The sequence below is a fragment of the Poromitra crassiceps genome, assembly GCF_964638095.1.
Source record: "Poromitra crassiceps genome assembly, chromosome: 30".
NCBI lineage: Eukaryota > Metazoa > Chordata > Actinopteri > Beryciformes > Melamphaidae > Poromitra > Poromitra crassiceps.
The window spans coordinates 10,354,504-10,374,231 of NC_139652.1; the positions used below are offsets into that span (position 1 = coordinate 10,354,504).

The 19,728-nt window shown below is 46.2% G+C and overlaps 1 protein-coding gene across 1 annotated transcript in view; it reads right to left on the reverse strand.

The window, feature by feature from the left end:
- LOC310800318 (pleckstrin homology domain-containing family A member 5-like) overlaps positions 1–19,728 on the reverse strand; it is a gene marked incomplete at its 5' end in the record, with an annotated part of 142,560 nt that overhangs the window by 15,888 nt on the left and 106,944 nt on the right. The window contains 12 exons of the mRNA XM_083662908.1: positions 421–522; positions 722–871; positions 1,396–1,476; positions 2,584–2,646; positions 6,283–6,363; positions 7,777–7,830; positions 9,012–9,131; positions 10,270–10,356; positions 11,262–11,751; positions 14,321–14,875; positions 17,154–17,275; positions 19,165–19,265. Coding sequence (XP_083519034.1) covers positions 421–522; positions 722–871; positions 1,396–1,476; positions 2,584–2,646; positions 6,283–6,363; positions 7,777–7,830; positions 9,012–9,131; positions 10,270–10,356; positions 11,262–11,751; positions 14,321–14,875; positions 17,154–17,275; positions 19,165–19,265 — 2,006 coding nt within the window. The remainder of the gene's footprint in view (positions 1–420; positions 523–721; positions 872–1,395; positions 1,477–2,583; positions 2,647–6,282; positions 6,364–7,776; positions 7,831–9,011; positions 9,132–10,269; positions 10,357–11,261; positions 11,752–14,320; positions 14,876–17,153; positions 17,276–19,164; positions 19,266–19,728) is intronic.

Sequence of the window (19,728 nt, forward strand, 5' to 3'; positions counted from 1 at the left end):
TCTAACAGTTTGTTTGGAAGTAATTTTGTTATTTTGTGGTTATGGCCAAAGTGGCTGCCGCAAACCGTTTCATTTCACTTCCTGATCTGCCCCGGCTGCAGACAGACTAATCATCAAGACAACACTGGCCAATTCACTCGGCCTTCAAGCGGGACTACTCTGCGTTGGTCTCGTCTACTATTAGAGGTAAGATGTTAAATTTAGACTGTTTAATAACAATCGAAAATCTTGCTCGTAGCTGCTTTAAAGCATTAGAGCCAACAAATTGACTCAAATTCCTCCCAAATGCGTGCCGGAAAATAAAAGGTTGACTGGACTGGATGTTCATCTTCATCTCTTCTGCATTTCCTGCTTACTTTGAAACTCTATGTACTTCAAGCAAAGACAGACCATCATCGTTAGTGTTGTGACTGATCCTACCTGAGGGCTTCCCAGGCCTTCTAGCTGCTCCAGCAGGTTGTTCTTGGCCAGAGTCACATCTCCTTCCAGCTTGTCATACTCACGCCATGACCGCTCCAACTCCTGGTGGGGGACAGAGGAACACATCAACATATAAACAACTGCATGTAGACACGTGAATCGCATTGTCATATCAACATGCACACCAGCTCTGCTTTCCCTAGACTGTCAGAAGAAAGAGAACTACGGTAGAGTGTGTTTGTGAGAGTGTGTGTGTGTGTGTGTGTGTGTGTGTGTGAGTGAGTGAGTGAGTGTCTCTCACAGTGGTGACTCTGGAGAGTTCTCTGCAGGTGCTGAGCAGGCCACTCTGCAGTACGTCCCTCTGCTGGATGACACTCTGCATGGCAGCCGGGTTATCAGAGCCTATCTCTATCTCCTGACTGGCTGAGAGCAGTGCCGTCTCCAGGGTGTGCTGGAGAAACACACATTAAGTACACATCACACACACACGTACACAACGCGCGCACACATACACACACAATGTCATCATTACCACTAACTTCAGTGACTGCAATAATGGATTATGTTAAAAGTACAGCGATAACCAGCCATCCATATATTTGCAGGGAACAACAAAAGACATCATTGCTAGCAAGTTTAGCAATGCAGTCTTTTTTCCGTATGCTTACTCCTAACAAACGAGAATACGTACAACATAGATGTTACTTTTCAGTTTGTAATTTTCCTCTCTTCTTTTCCAGTGTTTTGATCATTTGTGGCCATAAACTAAACTCAAGCTATATTTGGCCTTACCAACAATTTAAATGGAAGTGGTTTGGATGGGAATGAACCAGTAGGGAGGAGCATGTACCACACACACGTGGTTGTTTTCCCCTTCTCATTTTTCCACTTAGCCCCGCCTCTTTGTATGTAACTAGAGCAGTGATTTTTGAAAGCAAAGTGCTGATGCTGTGAGATGCAGTGGTGTTGGGTTACCTTCTCTCTGTGCAGCTGCTGAAGTTTGTCCTCCTGCGTGCCCACTACCTTCCCCTGCTCACACAACCTGCTCAGTTTGGCCTGAAGAGGACAGAATAGAGAGACCTTAGGATCAAAATACTGTACCAGCATACCTGTTTCTTCAGCTTCCTTCTAAGGGATCACAACAGAAGAGCAGTATACTGTCAAGTATATATAGTCAGTGTAGGAAATTAGCAAGGGCCAAGGGCAAAAATGCCTAAAAAAAATTCCCAGAATGCCCCTAAAAACCGTGACTGAGGGCCGACAATACGCCTGTTTCACATTACACCCAAAGCAGCCATTTTGTGTCGAAAATGCAGGAAGTAACACGATTACACGATAAACTGTATATCCAATTATATCAACAGCAGGAGCTTGAATTTTTATATTGTGTTACTTCCTGCATTTTCGACACAAAATGGCTGCTTTGGCTGCATGTGAAATAGGCGTATTGCCCCCAAGATTTGGATGATTTTATTTACATGAAATTAATTTCATTTCCACTTCAATCTCTATCACACACTCGGCACCTGCAAGCTGTTTGCCCGAAGAAGACGATGAAGAACACACTCACACACAACAGACAGCACTGTTGTTCACACTACACTTTAGCAAATTCAGGGTTGCCACTGTTTTGTACCGATACATTTCAAGGATTTTCAAGCTGTTTTCAAGCAATAAAGCCTGGGAAAAAAGAGATTAAAACTAAAATATATCCACCGCCAGTTCCCTTTAGGAGACCAGCCGCATATTTGAACGCCTACGAGAGAGCACAACAGCCAATGACAGCTCAGCGATCAGTAAACCTCTGTATACTTGTAGCCTACACAGAGAGTGATACTGTAGATAGGAGGAAAGTGTATCAAGCTTGGTCCAGCACTACTGATGAGGTGGATTTCAGGTGAATTTTGAGATGACAGAGCGCACGAGGCTGAAACTCAGAGATTCCAGTAGGCTAAATTCAAGCACTTTTAAGTACTTTCTAGACCCGTGGCAACCCTGAACTTTATGCACTAATTACTTTTTTTACGTGACACCAAATTTCGTAAATGCCCCCATTTTTTTTGAAAGTGGGTAATTTATTTTTATTTTTATGTTCTACACGGTATATTATAGTTGAAGAGAGCATCAGGTGATAAAAAACAGTCAGAGCAACAATGGACTTACATCAATGTCCACCTCTTCCGGCCGGCACATGTACGCATGCTCTCTGTAGTTCTCTGGGCCCAACTGGGGAGAGAGACGGACCATGTCAGAACAGACACCAAGCATGCACATACACATTAGAATCAGGAGATCGAATGCAGTGTCATGACAAGGCTGCCTCACAGAGCCAGGCCACTTGTCCTTGGGTTGCAACTCCTATTTCCACTGAATCAGACAAACTAAGTTAGCAAACCAACAGTCGGGAGAGCAGCCAGACTAAACATAGGCTCTGTTCTGATGGTTCTGGTGCCTCGCATTTCAACATCCACAATCATTTGTCTCCATCAGCACAATGTAGTGCTTCCATTGGCAGTGCACGGGGAAGCCATGTAAAACTATCTTGCTTACTAAATTCCACTATCAGGACATTGGTTCTGCCCAGCGGTTGTGTTGTTCTCAACTTCAGTGTGTGTGTGTGTGTGTGTGTGTGTGTGTGTGTGTGTGTGTGTATGTGTGTGTGTGTGTGTGTGTGTGTGTGTGTGTGTGTCTGCAATATTACTTAAAAAAAATATCCCAGATTGACAAACTAGCCACCTACCTCCTTAGAGAATTCTAACATACTTTATAATGTTCAGATTTTTTTTGATAAACAGGTCTTAGTTTAGTTACCGTACTTTAAACCAGGCCAAAATCAGGGATTAAGGCGACCAAAAAAATCAGGGATTAAAACAACATCATCAGGCCTATTTTCGCTATTTCAGGCTTTTTAAAGTTCCCACCGTGCGGTCGCTTCCCATAGGTTTTCATGTCAATAAAAGGCGGACAGTGTGTAGCAGTAGTCTACATAATCACACTCATTTCACTCTAAAGTTCCCAAACAGCCAGTAATGATGCATGAATTGTGTTCCAGGCTGAGTCAGTATGTTATAGGTTCCAACATAGACATATATTAGTGGCTATAATAAATCACAATTAATATAGGTTGTTGTTTTTATAAAGTCAAATATAATTTTTCAAAATAAAAGCGTTCATTCAAACTCAATACAATACAGAAATTGAAGTCAAATAACATACATAGGGGCTTTAATTTTTGTACTTTTCACATTTCATATTTGACTCCAATTGACTGAAATCCATCATAGCGACTGAGAACTTTATTCCCTGCAAAATACAGACCGCTCTAATGACTGCTTTAGCATGGTGCTAATGTCAGACTGCACTGCAGTTAGCATGTTGCTAATGTCAGACTGCACTGCAGTTAGCATGTTGCTAATGTCAGACTGCACTGCACTTAACATGTTGCTAATGTCAGACTGCACTGCAGTTAGCATGTTGCTAATGTCAGACTGCACTGCAGTTGTATTTGAAAAACGACCTGGTCTAAACCAGTCTATACTCCTTTAGGACTGTATAAATTAATGTACGTAGCTCCAGATCACCAAGCAAACACAGCCTTCTTTACTCGTATATTATATTCCTCTACTTATTTGTAAGTAATAAAAAGCCACACTGCTAAAAGGAGGGGGGTTATTTCAACTGCATTGGATTCCATGTTTCCAGACAATGCATTCATGCAAATAATGCTTCATCAACCACCCACTCTTCTACATCTAAAAACATACTATATGTCTGACATCCAAACCTGCACACAGACACAAATGATCTTTTGAAGAGCTTTTTTGCTCAGTTGAACTACAAAAGCACAGTTAAAGCTGGTGGGACCTGTGAAGCAGGTGGCATTCCACACAGATCATGCAGGCTCTCCCACAGCTCAGGGAGCTTCAGTGTGGTGTGGTGTGGTGTGGTGTGGACTAGAGGGACGTGGGGGAGGAGGTTAGACAGACTTCTGGCAGCTGAACAGGTGGGGATGCAGCTGTGTTGCTGGGCTGGTATGCCAATGAGGTGGAGGAGGGGGTGGGGGTGGGCAGCCGGCAGCACTTTTACGCCAACCAGAGGCGGCGTCAAAAGTGGCACAGTGATGTCACAGTGATGTCACAGTGATGTCACAGCAATCGTCACCAGAGAGACATGATCGTCACACGCGCGAGCTGGGCCCTCTTTATCCCCTCCATCAGCACAATGACAAGAGCGAGTGGGGCGAGGAATGGAGACAGGGACCAGTTAAGAGAGAGAGTACACCTAGAAAGCAGTGATCTCTGTGTACCAAGAAAGCTCCATAGCAGCACAGAGTCCTACATCACAGGTTCGGTTTGTTTAACCTTAAACCCCGCCTAAAGAATGCAAATAAACAAGGCAACACTGCGTAGCTCCGACTGAATTGTAGCTGGTGTCTGTGTTGTAAGCTGGCATGGATATCTGCTTTAAGATGGTGGAATATTTAATCTAAATAATATTATAAAGAATAATCCAGGGGCGTATCTACGGGTGGGCCTGGGTAGGCACAGGCCCACCCACTTCTTGCCCTGGCCCACCCAAAAAAAAAAAAAAAAAAAAAAAAAAAATTAATTGGTTGTTTTCTAGAGGCAAACTTGCTGCTGCATTGCTAGCCAATGGTTTTGTTACTTTTGTAAAAACGCAGGGCACATCATCTCCAGAGTCTAATGCATGACAACTTCATGACATCTAGGAATTTTGTTCTCTCTGTGGATAAATAAACCAGAGGGCGTCTTGTTCAAACTTGAAGCAGCCTCAGTGTTGTTATTTTTTAAACTCACAGCAGTATATGGATCAGTGGTTCTAATTTCTGTATAAAGTAACAGTATACACACAAGTATAAGCATTCATGTATGCAACATTTGGCACCTATATGTAACCTTTTAAGGTTGAGATAATTGTATTATCATTATATGGTCCAAATATTTCAGTAAAGCACTTGAAACACTTGAAATATTCTTGCTTGGGTGGTATCATTCTACTTGAAATGATGGTCGGCCGGCCGGCCGGCCACCCGAGTGGGCCCGGCCTTTGGCCGGGCATCTGCACCCCTTCCTATCCAGGCCCACCCAATTTGATCCAGGCCCACCTATAATTCAATTTCTGCATACGCCCCTGGAATAATCTAAAGAATATTTTATCTAAAAGAGGGATGCTAAAAGTGAAAATCAGCCTCCTCTACATTACGCCATTAAAACGATCCCCTGCTGTCTGTTGATAGGACGACACTTCATTTTTTCACAGGAAGGGGGGAAAAGTACTTGGCTAATGAACTGAGCGACAAGTCTGGCAACACACAATTAAGTCACACTAATTAGAGACCTCCTAACAACTCCGGGTGTCTTGGCTAACGAGAGGGAAGGCATTCTGCACAGGGGTTACGAAGCATCACACCCCTGCAACCGCCTCTAGTTTAGGCACAAGAGAAAACTAGAGTAAAGACAAGTGGCTTTGCCTACTTCCAAAATCATAGCTTTTGCTCGTTGTGCCATTCATTTAGTTGGCGAGGCTTAGCTACCTCCAAAGCGTGTGTTTTCTAAATGAGCAGTGGCCAGGGAATAAAGTGTCTCCAGCCCGCACACACAAAAACCTGACAGTGAGGAAGGGATTTAACAGTGACGTGACGCATACACATCATCATCATACGACTCGTTACGTAAAGCCATGCCCACAACGCTCACAACGCGGTGTATGACTTCCCACAAGAAGAGGAGACAAGTCAAAAGCAATGGATGAAGAGAGGTGTTGGTGGAGATTGATCTTGAGATGCCATGAGGACCTGGACACCCAGAGGAGGAGTGTTGGACACACGTTGGCTGGCCTTACTTGCTGGTAAAGTTGAGGCCTCGGGGCAGAGTTCTCAATCAAAGTGTGAGTCATGACGATTAACGGCTCATGTTGCTTCATCTAGTTCAATGTGGAGAGGAGCAACGTGGTGTCAGTTTATAGTGCTGCTTCATTTAACAGACCACACTGTCAACATCTCTCTCTCTCTCTCTCTCTCTCTCATATATATAAAGGAGACACAAACACACACTTGCATCCAGAGTGGACAGGCGTGAAAACAGCAACAACGCCGCCCCAAAGAGATGCTTATAAATTCACCTTATGTAGCCACGCCCATTTGACCCGGTTGTCTGGTTGTGTCACGACTTCCGGCAAAAAAAAAGAACGCCAGCTGCTCCAATATCATGTAACTCTGAATTAGTCTCACTGGCCAGCCTCCTCTCCCTTCCATCCGAGGAGTCTGGCGACGCAGGTCTCCATAGTGGGATTGCAATGGGCGGCGCTTAGCGGCAGTGCCCTTGGAAAATAGTTTCCAACAATCCAACTTGCCGTTTTCAGCGTGTAGCAACGAGCTAGCATGTAGGTTTCTGCCGTTAGCTTGCTAGCTAGTTAGCGTTGTTGTTTTCACTGAGGCGGCAGGACACTATTTACAGCGACACACAGGGAGGAGGGAGCGGAAGCCGCTCTGATTGACATGGTCGGAGCCAATGACAGAGCTTGTAATAAGCCGGGAGCGGACATCCGGCTGCCACCGAAACAGTGGGAGAGCAGCTGTAGAGCAGGAGAGGGTTTATCCCTGTTGCCTGTTTCCGTGGCGCCAGACTGCTCGGACGGAAGGGAGAGGAGGCTGGCCAGCGAGACTAACTCTGAATTAACTAATAATTTAGCCAATTGTATGTAACATACAAAATAAAAGCAAACGGCAATGTCTAAGAATGCAACGCCATGTAACTGTCTCGTTAATTCTCGCATTCAAGGGAATTACGCTAACGTCTGCGGGTCTTATAGACACAAGTGGCTTGCACGTGTTTTGTACAAGGACGTCTCTCAGTGTGTTGCTGTTAACTGGCCATTTCGTTGTTTTCTTTTTGTTGATCTCATCTTTTTCCTCTTCGACTTCATTTGTATCACTCAGACCACAGGGTTAGGGTTAGGGTTAGGTATTGTATTAGGGTTAGGGTTAGGGTTAGGGTTAGGTATTGTATTTCGCGCCGTGACCACCGGACGTGTCAACACAACCCGGAAGAATTTGGCCCACCCCCGCGTATGAACATAAGGTGAATAGGATCAGAAAGACGTTATACTATCAAGCTGTTAGATGATTACCTGCGATTAGCAGTGAAAGGCAGCAGACACATTTCCAAGTATAATTCAAACTAATGAATGATAACCTTGCTAGATATCAAAGAGGAGGGGGGGGGGGGGGGCTTTCAACCACAGTCTTGACCTCCAAAGGTCAAACAAGAAGAGCAAATCGTGAAAAGAAGTGGTTAATGACAGGAGGTAAGACAGGTCCATGCATCATTACCCCACCTGGTGGTCCAAATACATGAGGTTCCTTTGGAGGTGATGGGAGAGCATGTCGCTCTAGCATCAGCAGCAGAGAGCAGAGGAGAGAAAAGTCAAAGAGGAAGAGTCAGGCAAAGGAGAGCAAGTCATTATCTCTCTCTCTCCCTCTCTTAATCTCTCACACACACACACACACACACACACACACACACACGGCAGGGAAGAAGGCAGGACCAGTCGAGGTGAGGCAAACGCGTCAGGTCCCAGACATGCTGTGTAAGAGTGGACTATTGGACATGGAAGACTGGACCTCCATAAGTGCCAAATAGACACTTTTGCGTGCACACACACACACACACACACACACACACACACAAAAAAAACCCTGACGCAGGCAAGAAACAAAGCAAGGCAATCAAATCATAATGACACCCGGATGCAGCATGAATGCAGTTGATTTGGCAGCAATGTTTTGACCTCGTTCCTGGTGAAAATAAGTTGAAATGTTGCAGAACAAAACATTTGAGAGATTGTTAAAGCATTATACTGCACCAGACAGACTACAGTACAGTACACACAGTCAACTCAAGGAAATCATGTCTGCCTGTACTGCATTGAACAGATGGTACATGATGACTTCAGGGGCCATGGGTGATATTGAAAATGAAATTGTAAAGAAGCAAAAAATAATGGTGTTAAAGTATTTACATGCGGCCAGTTAATGTTCTGACACTAGTAAATCCCTCTTAGAGTCCTAGAGGAGACTTAAAAAGCAAAAATCCCGAATTAACATTTACGTACACCAGTGTGGTAAGCCTGCTTAGATCGCCAATAGCTTCAAGTTGGACATTTCATTTCAAGCTAAAAAATCTGCCTGGATTCTTCAGGAGAATAAGATGCCTCAATCAACCGACTGTACTCACTAAAGAAATAGCTCAAATGTAACGAGCTATTGAATGAATAGTCTGATGCAAGTTGTAAAAGAAGTCGACTTGTGTTTTGGGGGAAGTTGACACCCAAAGTAGCTGATCCACCAGGCAGGTATGATGATGAATACACAACTTCAAGCCAAAGTACAATCCTAGATGACGGAAATGCCTTTTGTCAGCAGAACTAGCGCAACACCTGTCCTCCCCCAAATCTGCCATGTGAGGGGGAAAAAAGACAAGTCCTTGGGATGGAGATGGATGATGGTAGCGGGCTAATGATGGCATGCACATACACACACACGCCTGCAGGGGGACCTCTGAGGGCCTGACCTGTGGGCCGGTGCCATCGATGTTTAGTTGCATAAGCTGTGCTACAGTGTGCTCCCGGATACTGTTTAGCTCTGCCTGCTGCCGCCGCAGCTTTATCAGCAGCAGTGTCAGCTCCTCCGGCTGCAGGGGAGGGAGGAGGGAGGGAGGGAGGGAGGGAGGGAGGGGGGGAGAGAGAGGGGGAGGGAGATAGGGAGGGAGGGAGAGAGGGAGAGGGGGAGGGAGGGGGAGGTAGGAGGAGGGAGAGAGGGAGGGAGGAGGGGAGGGGGGGGAGAGAGAGGGGGATGGAGGTAGGGGGAGGGAGAGAGGGAGGTAGGGAGAGAGAGGGAGGGGGAGGGAGGGAGGGAGAGAGGGAAGGGGAGGGAGAGAGAGGGAGGGAGAAAGGGAGGGAGGGAGAGAGAGTGGGAGGGAGGGAGGGGGGAGGGAGATAGGGAGGGAGGGAGAGAGAGAGGGAGGGAGGGAGGGAGATCGGGAGGGGGAGGGAGAGAGGGACACGGGCACAAGGAAACAAGGACATGCCGCAGGGGGAGTTGGAGAGGAGAGGATAGAACACACCAGGACAGTAGATTCAGTCGTACTGGTTTCTTTATAGGTGGAGCGTTGCTGTAAGGAGGTAGTGAGTTTTCATGCAGCTCAGGGGACAGTGGGATTATCCGATGCAGCAGCAGCAGCAGCAGCATGCACTTTCTACACGTCCAATCAACACAGAGGATTAGTCTAGCATTTATTACAGCGTCTCCCTTTCACACTTTCCATGACACCACCGTGTGCCTCTGGGACAGAACAGCCTGATGTGGCTTAGTGAGCTGTGAGTGTCTCCACTAGTCTCCTAAATGCTACCTGCTTGGAACATGCATGGGAGTTGTGTCTAAAGCGGTCACTAAAGTTTCTGTCACAATGTGCTCTTGGAAGGAAATGAAGGACAGAAAGAGATCGTGGGGGGGGAGGGGGATATTATTAAAAGTGTCCTGTCTTTCAAAGAAGCCCAATTAGACTCCAATGGAAAAGTGTGCGGAAACCAAGCATGAAATTACAGGGTGGTGTACTACAGAAATATGAGCAGCTACACCAAGGAGCAGCAATGGAGAGAGAGTGAGAGAGAGAGAGAGTGAGAGGGGGTGAGAGAGAGAGTGAGAGAGAGAGAGAGAGAGAGAGAGAGTGAGAGAGAGAGTGAGAGAGAGTGAGAGAGAGAGTGAGAGAGAGAGAGAGAGAGAGTGAGTGAGTGAGAGAGAGGGGGGTGGGGGCTGGGAGGGGTGCTTACCGTTTTGCCTTGTAGACAGTCAGCAGTGATAGTCTCGACAGGGGACCCTCTAGGCATGGAGCGCCTGTCAGGTGGGTAGGCTGCATACTGCACAACAGAGACCAATACCAATCAAAATCTGCATGTCTATATAGAGTCATGATTCTGAGTGAGCTTCCCGGTGTGGTGAGTTATCACAAATGAGTTTGTCTGAACTCACCTTGGGGAGGTGTGGCCTGTGAGTTATCACAAAGGAGTTTGTCTGAACTCACCTTGGGGAGGTGTGGCCTGTGAGTTACCACAAAAGGAGTTTGTCTGAACTCACCTTGGGGAGGTGTGGCCTGTGAGTTCTCACAAAAGGAGTTTGTCTGAACTCACCTTGGGGAGGTGTGGCCTGTGAGTTATCACAAAAGGAGTTTGTCTGAACTCACCTTGTGGAGGTGTGGCCTGTGAGTTATCACAAAAGGAGTTTGTCTGAACTCACCTTGGGGAGGTGTGGCCTGTGAGTTACCACAAAAGGAGTTTGTCTGAACTCACCTTGGGGAGGTGTGGCCTGTGAGTTATCACAAAGGAGTTTGTCTGAACTCACCTTGTGGAGGTGTGGCCTGTGAGTTATCACAAAAGGAGTTTGTCTGAACTCACCTTGGGGAGGTGTGGCCTGTGAGTTATCACAAAAGGAGTTTGTCTGAACTCACCTTGGGGAGGTGTGGCCTGTGAGTTACCACAAAAGGAGTTTGTCTGAACTCACCTTGGGGAGGTGTGGCCTGTGAGTTACCACAAAAGGAGTTTGTCTGAACTCACCTTGGGGAGGTGTGGCCTGTGAGTTACCACAAAAGGAGTTTGTCTGAACTCACCTTGGGGAGGTGTGGCCTGTGAGTTACCACAAAAGGAGTTTGTCTGAACTCACCTTGGGGAGGTGTGGCCTGTGAGTTACCACAAAAGGAGTTTGTCTGAACTCACCTTGGGGAGGTGTGGCCTGTGAGTTACCACAAAAGGAGTTTGTCTGAACTCACCTTGGGGAGGTGTGGCCTGTGCCGCCGGTCAAAGCTCATGTCCCCGCCGCGGTAAACGGGGGAGGAGACCTCGGAGCGGGCGCTGTTCATGTTGTAGGAGCGGAGTGGCGAGTAGCCGCCGTACATGGACAGGGAGCCGTGGGAGGGCGAGGGGGGGATGGAGTGGCTGGGGGGCGCAGCGTGCTCCGACAGGTTGATCATGGTCTTGGGGCCGGCGGGCATGTTGCCGTAGAGGCCCGGCGGCCGGGCGTAGGCGTTCCTCTGCTGCCACTCGTACAGCTGCCACAGGGTGTCGTCCCGCATGGAGCGCCGCTTGTCGCTGGGCAGGGGCCCCAGGCCCTGGTCGTACATGGAGGGGCTCATGCTGCAGATGCTGTCCCGCTGGGCCATGCTGTTCCTGGGCATGGTGCGGTAGCCATCACCATACTGAGGGATGAAGGGTGTCCGGTGGCTGGGCATGTTCCTGGGCAGAGTCTGGTATGACATGATGCTGGGGAGGAGGAGAAAGCAGACAATAATACAGTATCATGAGAAGAAGAACGAGAAGTATCCGTGTGCATGCATGTGCGTGTGCGTGTGTATGTGTGTGTGTGTGTATTGTGTTCACAACAATACTTTAAACAGAGCCAGCTTTTACGTGCGATCGGGGCTGAAACTTTCAGGGGGCGTAAAAAGCACCCGTGCAGGTGACCTAACCGAGCAGGATTTTTTTAATTAGGTGATTGCCCCAATTACCTCATCAGTGATGTCATCCTTCTTGGCTGAGGCTATAAGTTCAGTGATTATGTCATCAGCGATGTCATCAGTGATGATGTCATCAGTGATGTCATCCTTCCTGGGTGAGGCTATTGCAGGCCAAGCATGCGTATGTGACGCGTAGTGGGTGAGCTGCAGGGCGAGTGAGGCCGTGAGCCAGAGGCCGTGAGCCAGCGTCTAGCCTAGGAATCGAGTGTGCGTAACGCGCGAGATGCCAAGTACTTTAAACAGCTCTACTTCACAACAATACTTTAAACAGTTCTACTTCACAACAATACTTTAAACAGTTCTACTTCACAACAATACTTTAAACAGTTCTACTTCACAACAATACTTTAAACAGCTCTACTTCCCAACAATACTTTAAACAGTTCTACTTCACAACAATACTTTAAACAGCTCTACTTCCGCAGCTGGTTCAAAGTGAGTGCACTCCTCCCTTACAGATCCTGGCCAGCACATTCATTGGTCTGTGAAACCCAGCAGCATAAAAAAGGCCATGTAACCCCATGGAAATTGAGCATCACGCTAGAGGACAGGCATATAATGCAACCATGGCAGGGAATTGGGTTGGAGTAATGACAAACAGAGCCTGCTAAAACAGCTGAAAGGAGAGAGGACAGAGGGGAGAGACAGACAGAAGGACAGAGATGCAGAGAGACAGACAGACAGAGAGGCAGAGAGACAGAGAGACAGACAGGCAGAGAGACAGACAGAGAGACAGGCAGACAGACAGAGACAGACAGGCAGGCAGAGAGACAGACAGAGGCAGAGACAGACAGGCAGACAGAGAGACAGACAGGCAGAGACAGACAGGCAGACAGAGAGACAGGCAGACAGAGAGACAGGCAGACAGAGGCAGAGAGACAGGCAGACAAAGGCAGAGAGACAGACAGGCAGACAGAGAGACAGGCAGACAAGACAGACAGACAGGCAGACAGAGAGACAGACAGAGAGACAGACAGGCAGACAGAGAGACAGACAGAGAGACAGACAGACAGGCAGGCAGACAGAGAGAGAGACAGGCAGACAGACAGAGAGACAGGCAGACAGAGAGACCGACAGGCAGACAGAGAGACAGGCAGACAGAGAGACAGACAGAGAGACAGGCAGACAGAGAGACAGACAGGCAGGCAGACAGACAGAGAGACAGACAGGCAGGCAGACAGAGAGACAGGCAGAGAGACAGACAGACAGAGAGACAGACAGGCAGACAGAGAGACAGGCAGGCAGACAGACAGACAGACAGACAGAGAGACAGGCAGACAGAGAGACAGACAGGCAGACAGAGAGACAGGCAGGCAGACAGAGAGACAGACAGGCAGACAGAGGCAGAGAGACAGACAGTGAAAGAGTAAGAGAAAGAGCACAAGACAGAGCTTATTTTGAGCCAATTAAAGTTGGTCTTGAGTCTCCTCTCTTCAGCCAGACAGCAGCTCTTGCGCTCAGCTATTGTTTACCCTCAAATCTGTTTACTGCTGTACACATTCAAGATTTAAACGTTGTGATGTGAAGCTCTGAGTGCATAAGCACATGGTGGCAAATTTAGCAGACACTGCTATGCATATGACGGTGGATATACTGTACATATCATATATGATTTTCTAGGGAAGACTGAATAAATGACCGTCTCGAAAATAAATTTTGTTTTAGGTATGTTCCTCATGTAATACTGTGAGTAGTATTTCTCTCCAGTGTAGGACATTTAAAAAATATTTTGGTGGCAACTTTTGACCCCACTATTTAAAAGAAATTGGGGGCACTTAAAAAAATATTATTGCATAAAGTTGCTAAAGCGTAGTGTGAACAACAGCACTCTGTGTGTGTGTGTGTGTGTGTGTGTGTGTGTGTGTGTGTGTGTGTGTGTGTGTGTGTGTGTGTGTGTGTGTGTGTGTGTGTGTGTGTGTGTGTGTGTGTGCGCGTGTGTGTGTTCTTCATTGTCATTTTCTGGCAACCAGCTTGCAGGTGCTGAGTGTGTGTTAGAGATGGAAATTAAACGAACTGAATGAAAATAAAATTATCAAAAATAATGGGGTCAATTTTTGCCCCTGCATCATGGTTGTTTTTATGGGCATTCTGAGATTTCTTGGGGGCATTTTTGCCCTCGTCCCTGGCTAAATTCCTACACCGTTTCTCTCCTGTCTTTGCTATTCATGATCATATCACAAAATGTGTACTGGGCAAAGTCAACACTAAAGTCCTGTGTGAATCTTCCAACTGCACCGTTTCACCATGAGAAAGAAGGCTTATTAAGAGGTTTGGTGTTTCACAAGAGTGTGCATGTGAATTTTGCTTCAACCAACCTCCTGGTGTCTTCATCCTGGCTGCGTCCTCTGTGTGTGCGGACCCACTGCTCCAACTGCTGCATGGAGCTGGTCCTACTCAGGGTGCGCTCTGGCTCCTGGGCGGGGGGAGGAGGGGGGACTCCAACCGGCTCGGCCGGACTCTGTCCCCCGGCTCCGTTGACCTGGTGGGGGCTGCGGTGGTGTGCGCCGTCCGTCTCGGCGGGGTGCCGTGGCGGGCTGATGTTGGCGGTGAGCGCTGCGGCCTGGGCCGGCTGCAGCTTGATGCTGTTGATCTTGGTGAGTGGACGCTCGCGCTCTGCTCCGTCCTTCTGGAAGCCGTAGCGCTCGGCGTCCCACTGCTTCCTCTCCTCCTCTGCCGTCGTGGCGGCAGCGGTGGTGCCGGTGGTGGTGGTGGTGCCGGTGGCGGTGGTGGTCGGGGTGGGGGTCCGTTCGCGGTCCGCCTCGCGGTTGCGTTCGTTGTTCTGAATTTCAGGTTGTGTCAGTGGTGGCCTGTGGTTGGCCACGTGGTTGACCTCCTGCAGGCTGCACTGCTCCACTTTCAGCCTCTCCAACCTGGAACAAAGAGAGAAATAGTGAGCAGGAGGGAAGAGGAACATCTAAGAGCCTGCGTCAGCTTAAAGATAACTGAGACATCAGATCATCACCTGCGCAGTGAGAGAGGGAGGGATGATCACTACATTAGGTAAGGCTCATAAAAGGCAGCTGTGATACAGATGCCACAGACCAGTGGTTCTCAAACTGGGCTACGTCGTGGAGCTACTACAGCGGGTACTTGAGAGAAAGGGGAAAATGGAAAATGTAAGAATAAATCATGGAAATAAATGAAACGTTAAAATAAATCTGCTCAGGAGGCACTAGTTTCAACTCTTTCACTCCATTGTAATGTTTTGTAACGTTATATTATTCAAAAGGTGGGTTATCATTCATTCATGACATCATAGCTATAGTTTTCTCTTGCCGATTATTTCGAAGCAAAATGTTGTAGTCGGGTAATGGGGGGAAGTTGGATTCAGAAATAAGGGAGAGAGGGGTACTGAAGCCAAAAGACGTTTGAGAACCACACGTAGACCACAATGTCTTTTCCAGACATGATATCAAGGCTGAATAAAGACGGAGCCAATGTGCTCGCTGGAGTGACAAGTTACAAGCTTTGTGGGGGCAACTCTGAGACAAAAGGAAGGTGGGGGGGGGGGGGGGGGGGGAGGTGTACAATGTTTCCTCCAGCTGCCAGAGCAGGCCAGGCATGTCAAAGGAAACCAGATATCTCCAATAAAACACCGGCTCTGTCGGGAGACGTCTCGAAAAGGTGGCGCTCAGACCTGGCAAGCCCCTTTGTAGCTCCCCCTCGCCTCCCCTATAGCCAGTGTTGGGCAAGTTACTTTCAAAATGTAATATACTACATATTACTAGTTACTTTCATTTGAAAGTAATACGTTACTTTACAATATTACTTTCTGTGTAGAGTAACTCGTTACTGATTGCACTACTTTTGCATTACGGTACTTTTACCAAAACAACAGCAGCAGCAGAATGACATCGCCGCCCCGCAACCAAAAATAATTTCAACCACCTTGAAGTCAGTGTAAACCATCCAATATTCTACATTTTCTTCTTTTCCTTTGTTATTGTCATCTATAGTGGTTATTTGCATAAAAACACACAAGTTTGATAAGGAAATGATTGTATCTTTTTTAAATATGTGCTTTGATTTAATAAAATGTAACTCAATTTGTAACTTGAGTTACTTGACAAAGTAACTGGTATATTATTACTGAAATCCTATAAGTAATAAGTTATATTACTGAGTTACTGCTAAAAGTAATAATTACATGTAATATGTTACTTTTGTAATGAGTTACCCCCAACACTGCCTATAGCAGACCTGCCAATGGCTGTGTATTCCTGGGGGGGCTCTCTGGGGGGGAAAATGGACACCACTACCCAATGGCCTTGGATGGGCTCAAGGTTACAGCCTCAAAGATCAGCCAATCCCCCTGAGTGGCAGGGCTCCCTACGTTACTGTAACAATACCAGAGCATTACTGAAGGCTCGCCTGCCCAGTTTCCACTCACAGCCTTACTAGCACTGCTTAATGTCTTCTCCAGTCTTCTGTGGTTCCTTCAGCCCAGTAAAACACACATTTAGCTCTCATGAAACGCCTGCGTGCTTTTTTACCCCATACTTGTTTGGCCAGATTTGAGGAATAATGCTTGGTTACACCTAGAGGGAATGGTCCTTAACAGCTTAAGTTTCTGGCTGTCTCGTTTTTCTTTAATAATAATAATAAGATGTTAAGGGCGGGATAATGAGTGGATGAAAAACAAGATGGCGCTGGAGTCTTGGAGCAGCATATAATATTGTCCCATTTTGAATGGATATTGCATATTGCATATTTCAGACTCTATTGCTGTGTGTAATTAAAAAGCACTCTGCCTTTACGTCTCTGCTCGCCCATGTCAAAGAGGGACATTATTAGACGGGCAGGTTGCCAGGTGACAGACGATTTTATTTTTTAGAAAAGAAGAGAACAGCACAGAACAGAAAAGAAAAAACACAGACTCCAACCGACTCATCTCACTGTTGTGCTGTGCAACATCAACCTGTACCACACATTCAGAGTATATTCCAGTGCACATGGGTTGTTCACCTTTGAACCGATACCAGTTCCTGTACCTGGAATTCTGAATGCCAAGTTGTTTTAAGAGCTGTTCAATTGCAATTGATGCCTTATTCCCATTAGAAAAATTAACAGCCTGCTGTTATCTCCCAACTTCAAATAAATCTAATAGGTCTCCACTAAAATAACGACATTACTGATACTAATACGAACCTTTGGACTGGGGCTGGGCCTGAGTGTACAAGTGCCGCATCGGTCATGACTTTCATCCAAGACTCCATCTCTTTGGCCGTGTCTGTGCAAAAGTAGTATGTCCGCATGTTGGGGTGTGTCGCCTGCTTCCACAGTGGACAGGATCGGGGACAGGAAGAGAAAGAGAGACGATTACCTGGAAGAGAGAGGGGAGAGCATTGACTCAACTGGGATTGAGACTAGTACTTTAACCCTGACTGGTGAGCCAAGGTCGACTGCTTTTTATATTCATCAATCAATCAATCAATCAATCAATCAATCCATAAATGGTATGATGATAAAGCAGTTGGGGCATCCTGTGTGAGGCAATGACTACTTTATTGCATTTAAATTATTTATTATATAATTTATTATTTATTTATAAGCAAATAAAACAATGAGAGATTCAAGGTGATGTGAAATGCATCTCTACCATACACACATATAGTATGTCAAGTCATGAGTCATCAGAGTTACATACATACATCCACACATACAGTCTGTCAAGTCATGAGTCATCAGTTACATACATACATCCACACATACAGTCTGTCAAGTCATGAGTCATCAGTTACATACATACATCCACACATACAGTCTGTCAAGTCATGAGTCATCAGTTAATACATACATACATCCACACATAGAGTCTGTCAAGTCATGAGTCATCAGTTACATACATACATCCACACACACATACTGTATGTCAAGTCATGAGTCATCAGTTACATACATACATCCACACATACAGTCTGTCAAGTCATGAGTCATCAGTTAATACATACATACATCCACACATACAGTCTGTCAAGTCATGAGTCATCAGTTACATACATACATCCACACATACAGTATGTCAAGTCATGAGTCATCAGTTACATACATACATCCACACATAGTCTGTCAAGTCATGAGTCATCAGTTACATACATACTACTAAATCAGGCCAGTCAATCGTCTACTTACCATACAACGCTGTGTATGGTCAACACATTGCTCCACAGTCCATGTCCTCTCGCCGTGCACAAACCACCACATTGTTAAGACCATGTAAGAGCAAGACACAGATGGAGAAAACAGAATGTTCAGCGAGCAATCTCCATATCCTGTTTACCACGGTCTGAAAACAAAAAGCGCTGTCATCGCTCCAATTGCTTCGGAATAATAGAGTAAGGAATAAGGGACTTTATGACACTCAAACGCCACGTTGGCCACAAAACAAGTATGCAGCCAAAGAATCAGCCCCGTTACTGCGTGAATCACTATCAAGTGAAGGGGTCGTGCCCTGCCCTCGTTTCTCCCTTCACCTCCTCCTCCTTCACCTCCTCCTTCACCTCCTCCTTCACCTCCTCCTCCTCCTCCTCTGTGACTCTCTCTGTCAGCCTGTGTGTGAGTTGGATATGGAGCAGCCTGTGGTTGGAGAGACCTTGGGCAGACTCCTGGGCGTCTGTCTGTGTTTGGCTGTGCTTGGCAGGGCAGTGCTGTTGTCTGTGTTTGGCTGTGCTTGGCAGGGCAGTGCTGTTGTCTCTCTGTGTTTGGCTGTGCTTGGCAGGGCAGTGCTGTTGTCTCTCTGGGTTTTTATAAAGGACCCACAGTCAAAGACACAGCACTGAGCTCCCATCAGATGTAGTTGTTGCACTGTAGCTTGGGGGTTGGACGATTGCAGCCTTTTCGAATACTAAAGAAGTGGAGAGCTCAAACATCCGCTTGTTGAAGTTTTATTTTATTAATTTGTTTGCTTTTCTTTTAAGACCACCACAGTGAAGCTACTACTTTCTAACTTCAAACTGTGTTCCAGGAATCCAATTTTCTTCCGGAGGAGCGATGTTCATTCACTACTTGAGATACATAACGGTACTTCTTAAAAAAATAAGAAATACAATAAAATCTCCTCAAAACCAAATGGTGCTTTAATTTTCTATGCTCTGAATTGATTCAGCCTCCGAGAGCTGCAGTCAATGAAGGTTTGACAGGAATGAAAGCGTGCTCTGACCTTGAAGGCGTACTTTCTGTTGATGTGATCCTCCACAGACAGCATGGAGACACGAAAGCTGGGTAGCAGGATGCTGCCAAGTATCCCCTCCTCCTTTTCATCTGCAGAGACAAACAAAAGTCAACACAATGTGTTAGGAGCTCTTTTCCTCAAGTCATCTTCAAATGACTCTTTGACAGTGTTGGGGGTAACTCATTACAAAAGTAATACATTACATGTAATCTATTACTTTTAGCAGTAACTCAGTAATATAACTTATTACTTATAGGATTTCAGTAATATTATACCAGTTACTTTGTCAAGTAACTCAAGTTACAAATTTAGTTACATTTGATTAAATCAAAGCACATATTTAAAAAAGATACAATCATTTCCTAATCAAACGGTTTGTTCTCATGCAAATAATCATTATAGATGACAATAACAAAGGAAAAGATTAACATTTAGAATTTTGGATTGTTTACACTGCTTCTAGGCAGTTGAAATATGGTTGCGGGGCAGCGATGTCATTCTGCTGTTGCTGTTGTTTTGGTAAAAGTAATGCAAAAGTAGCGTAATAAGTAA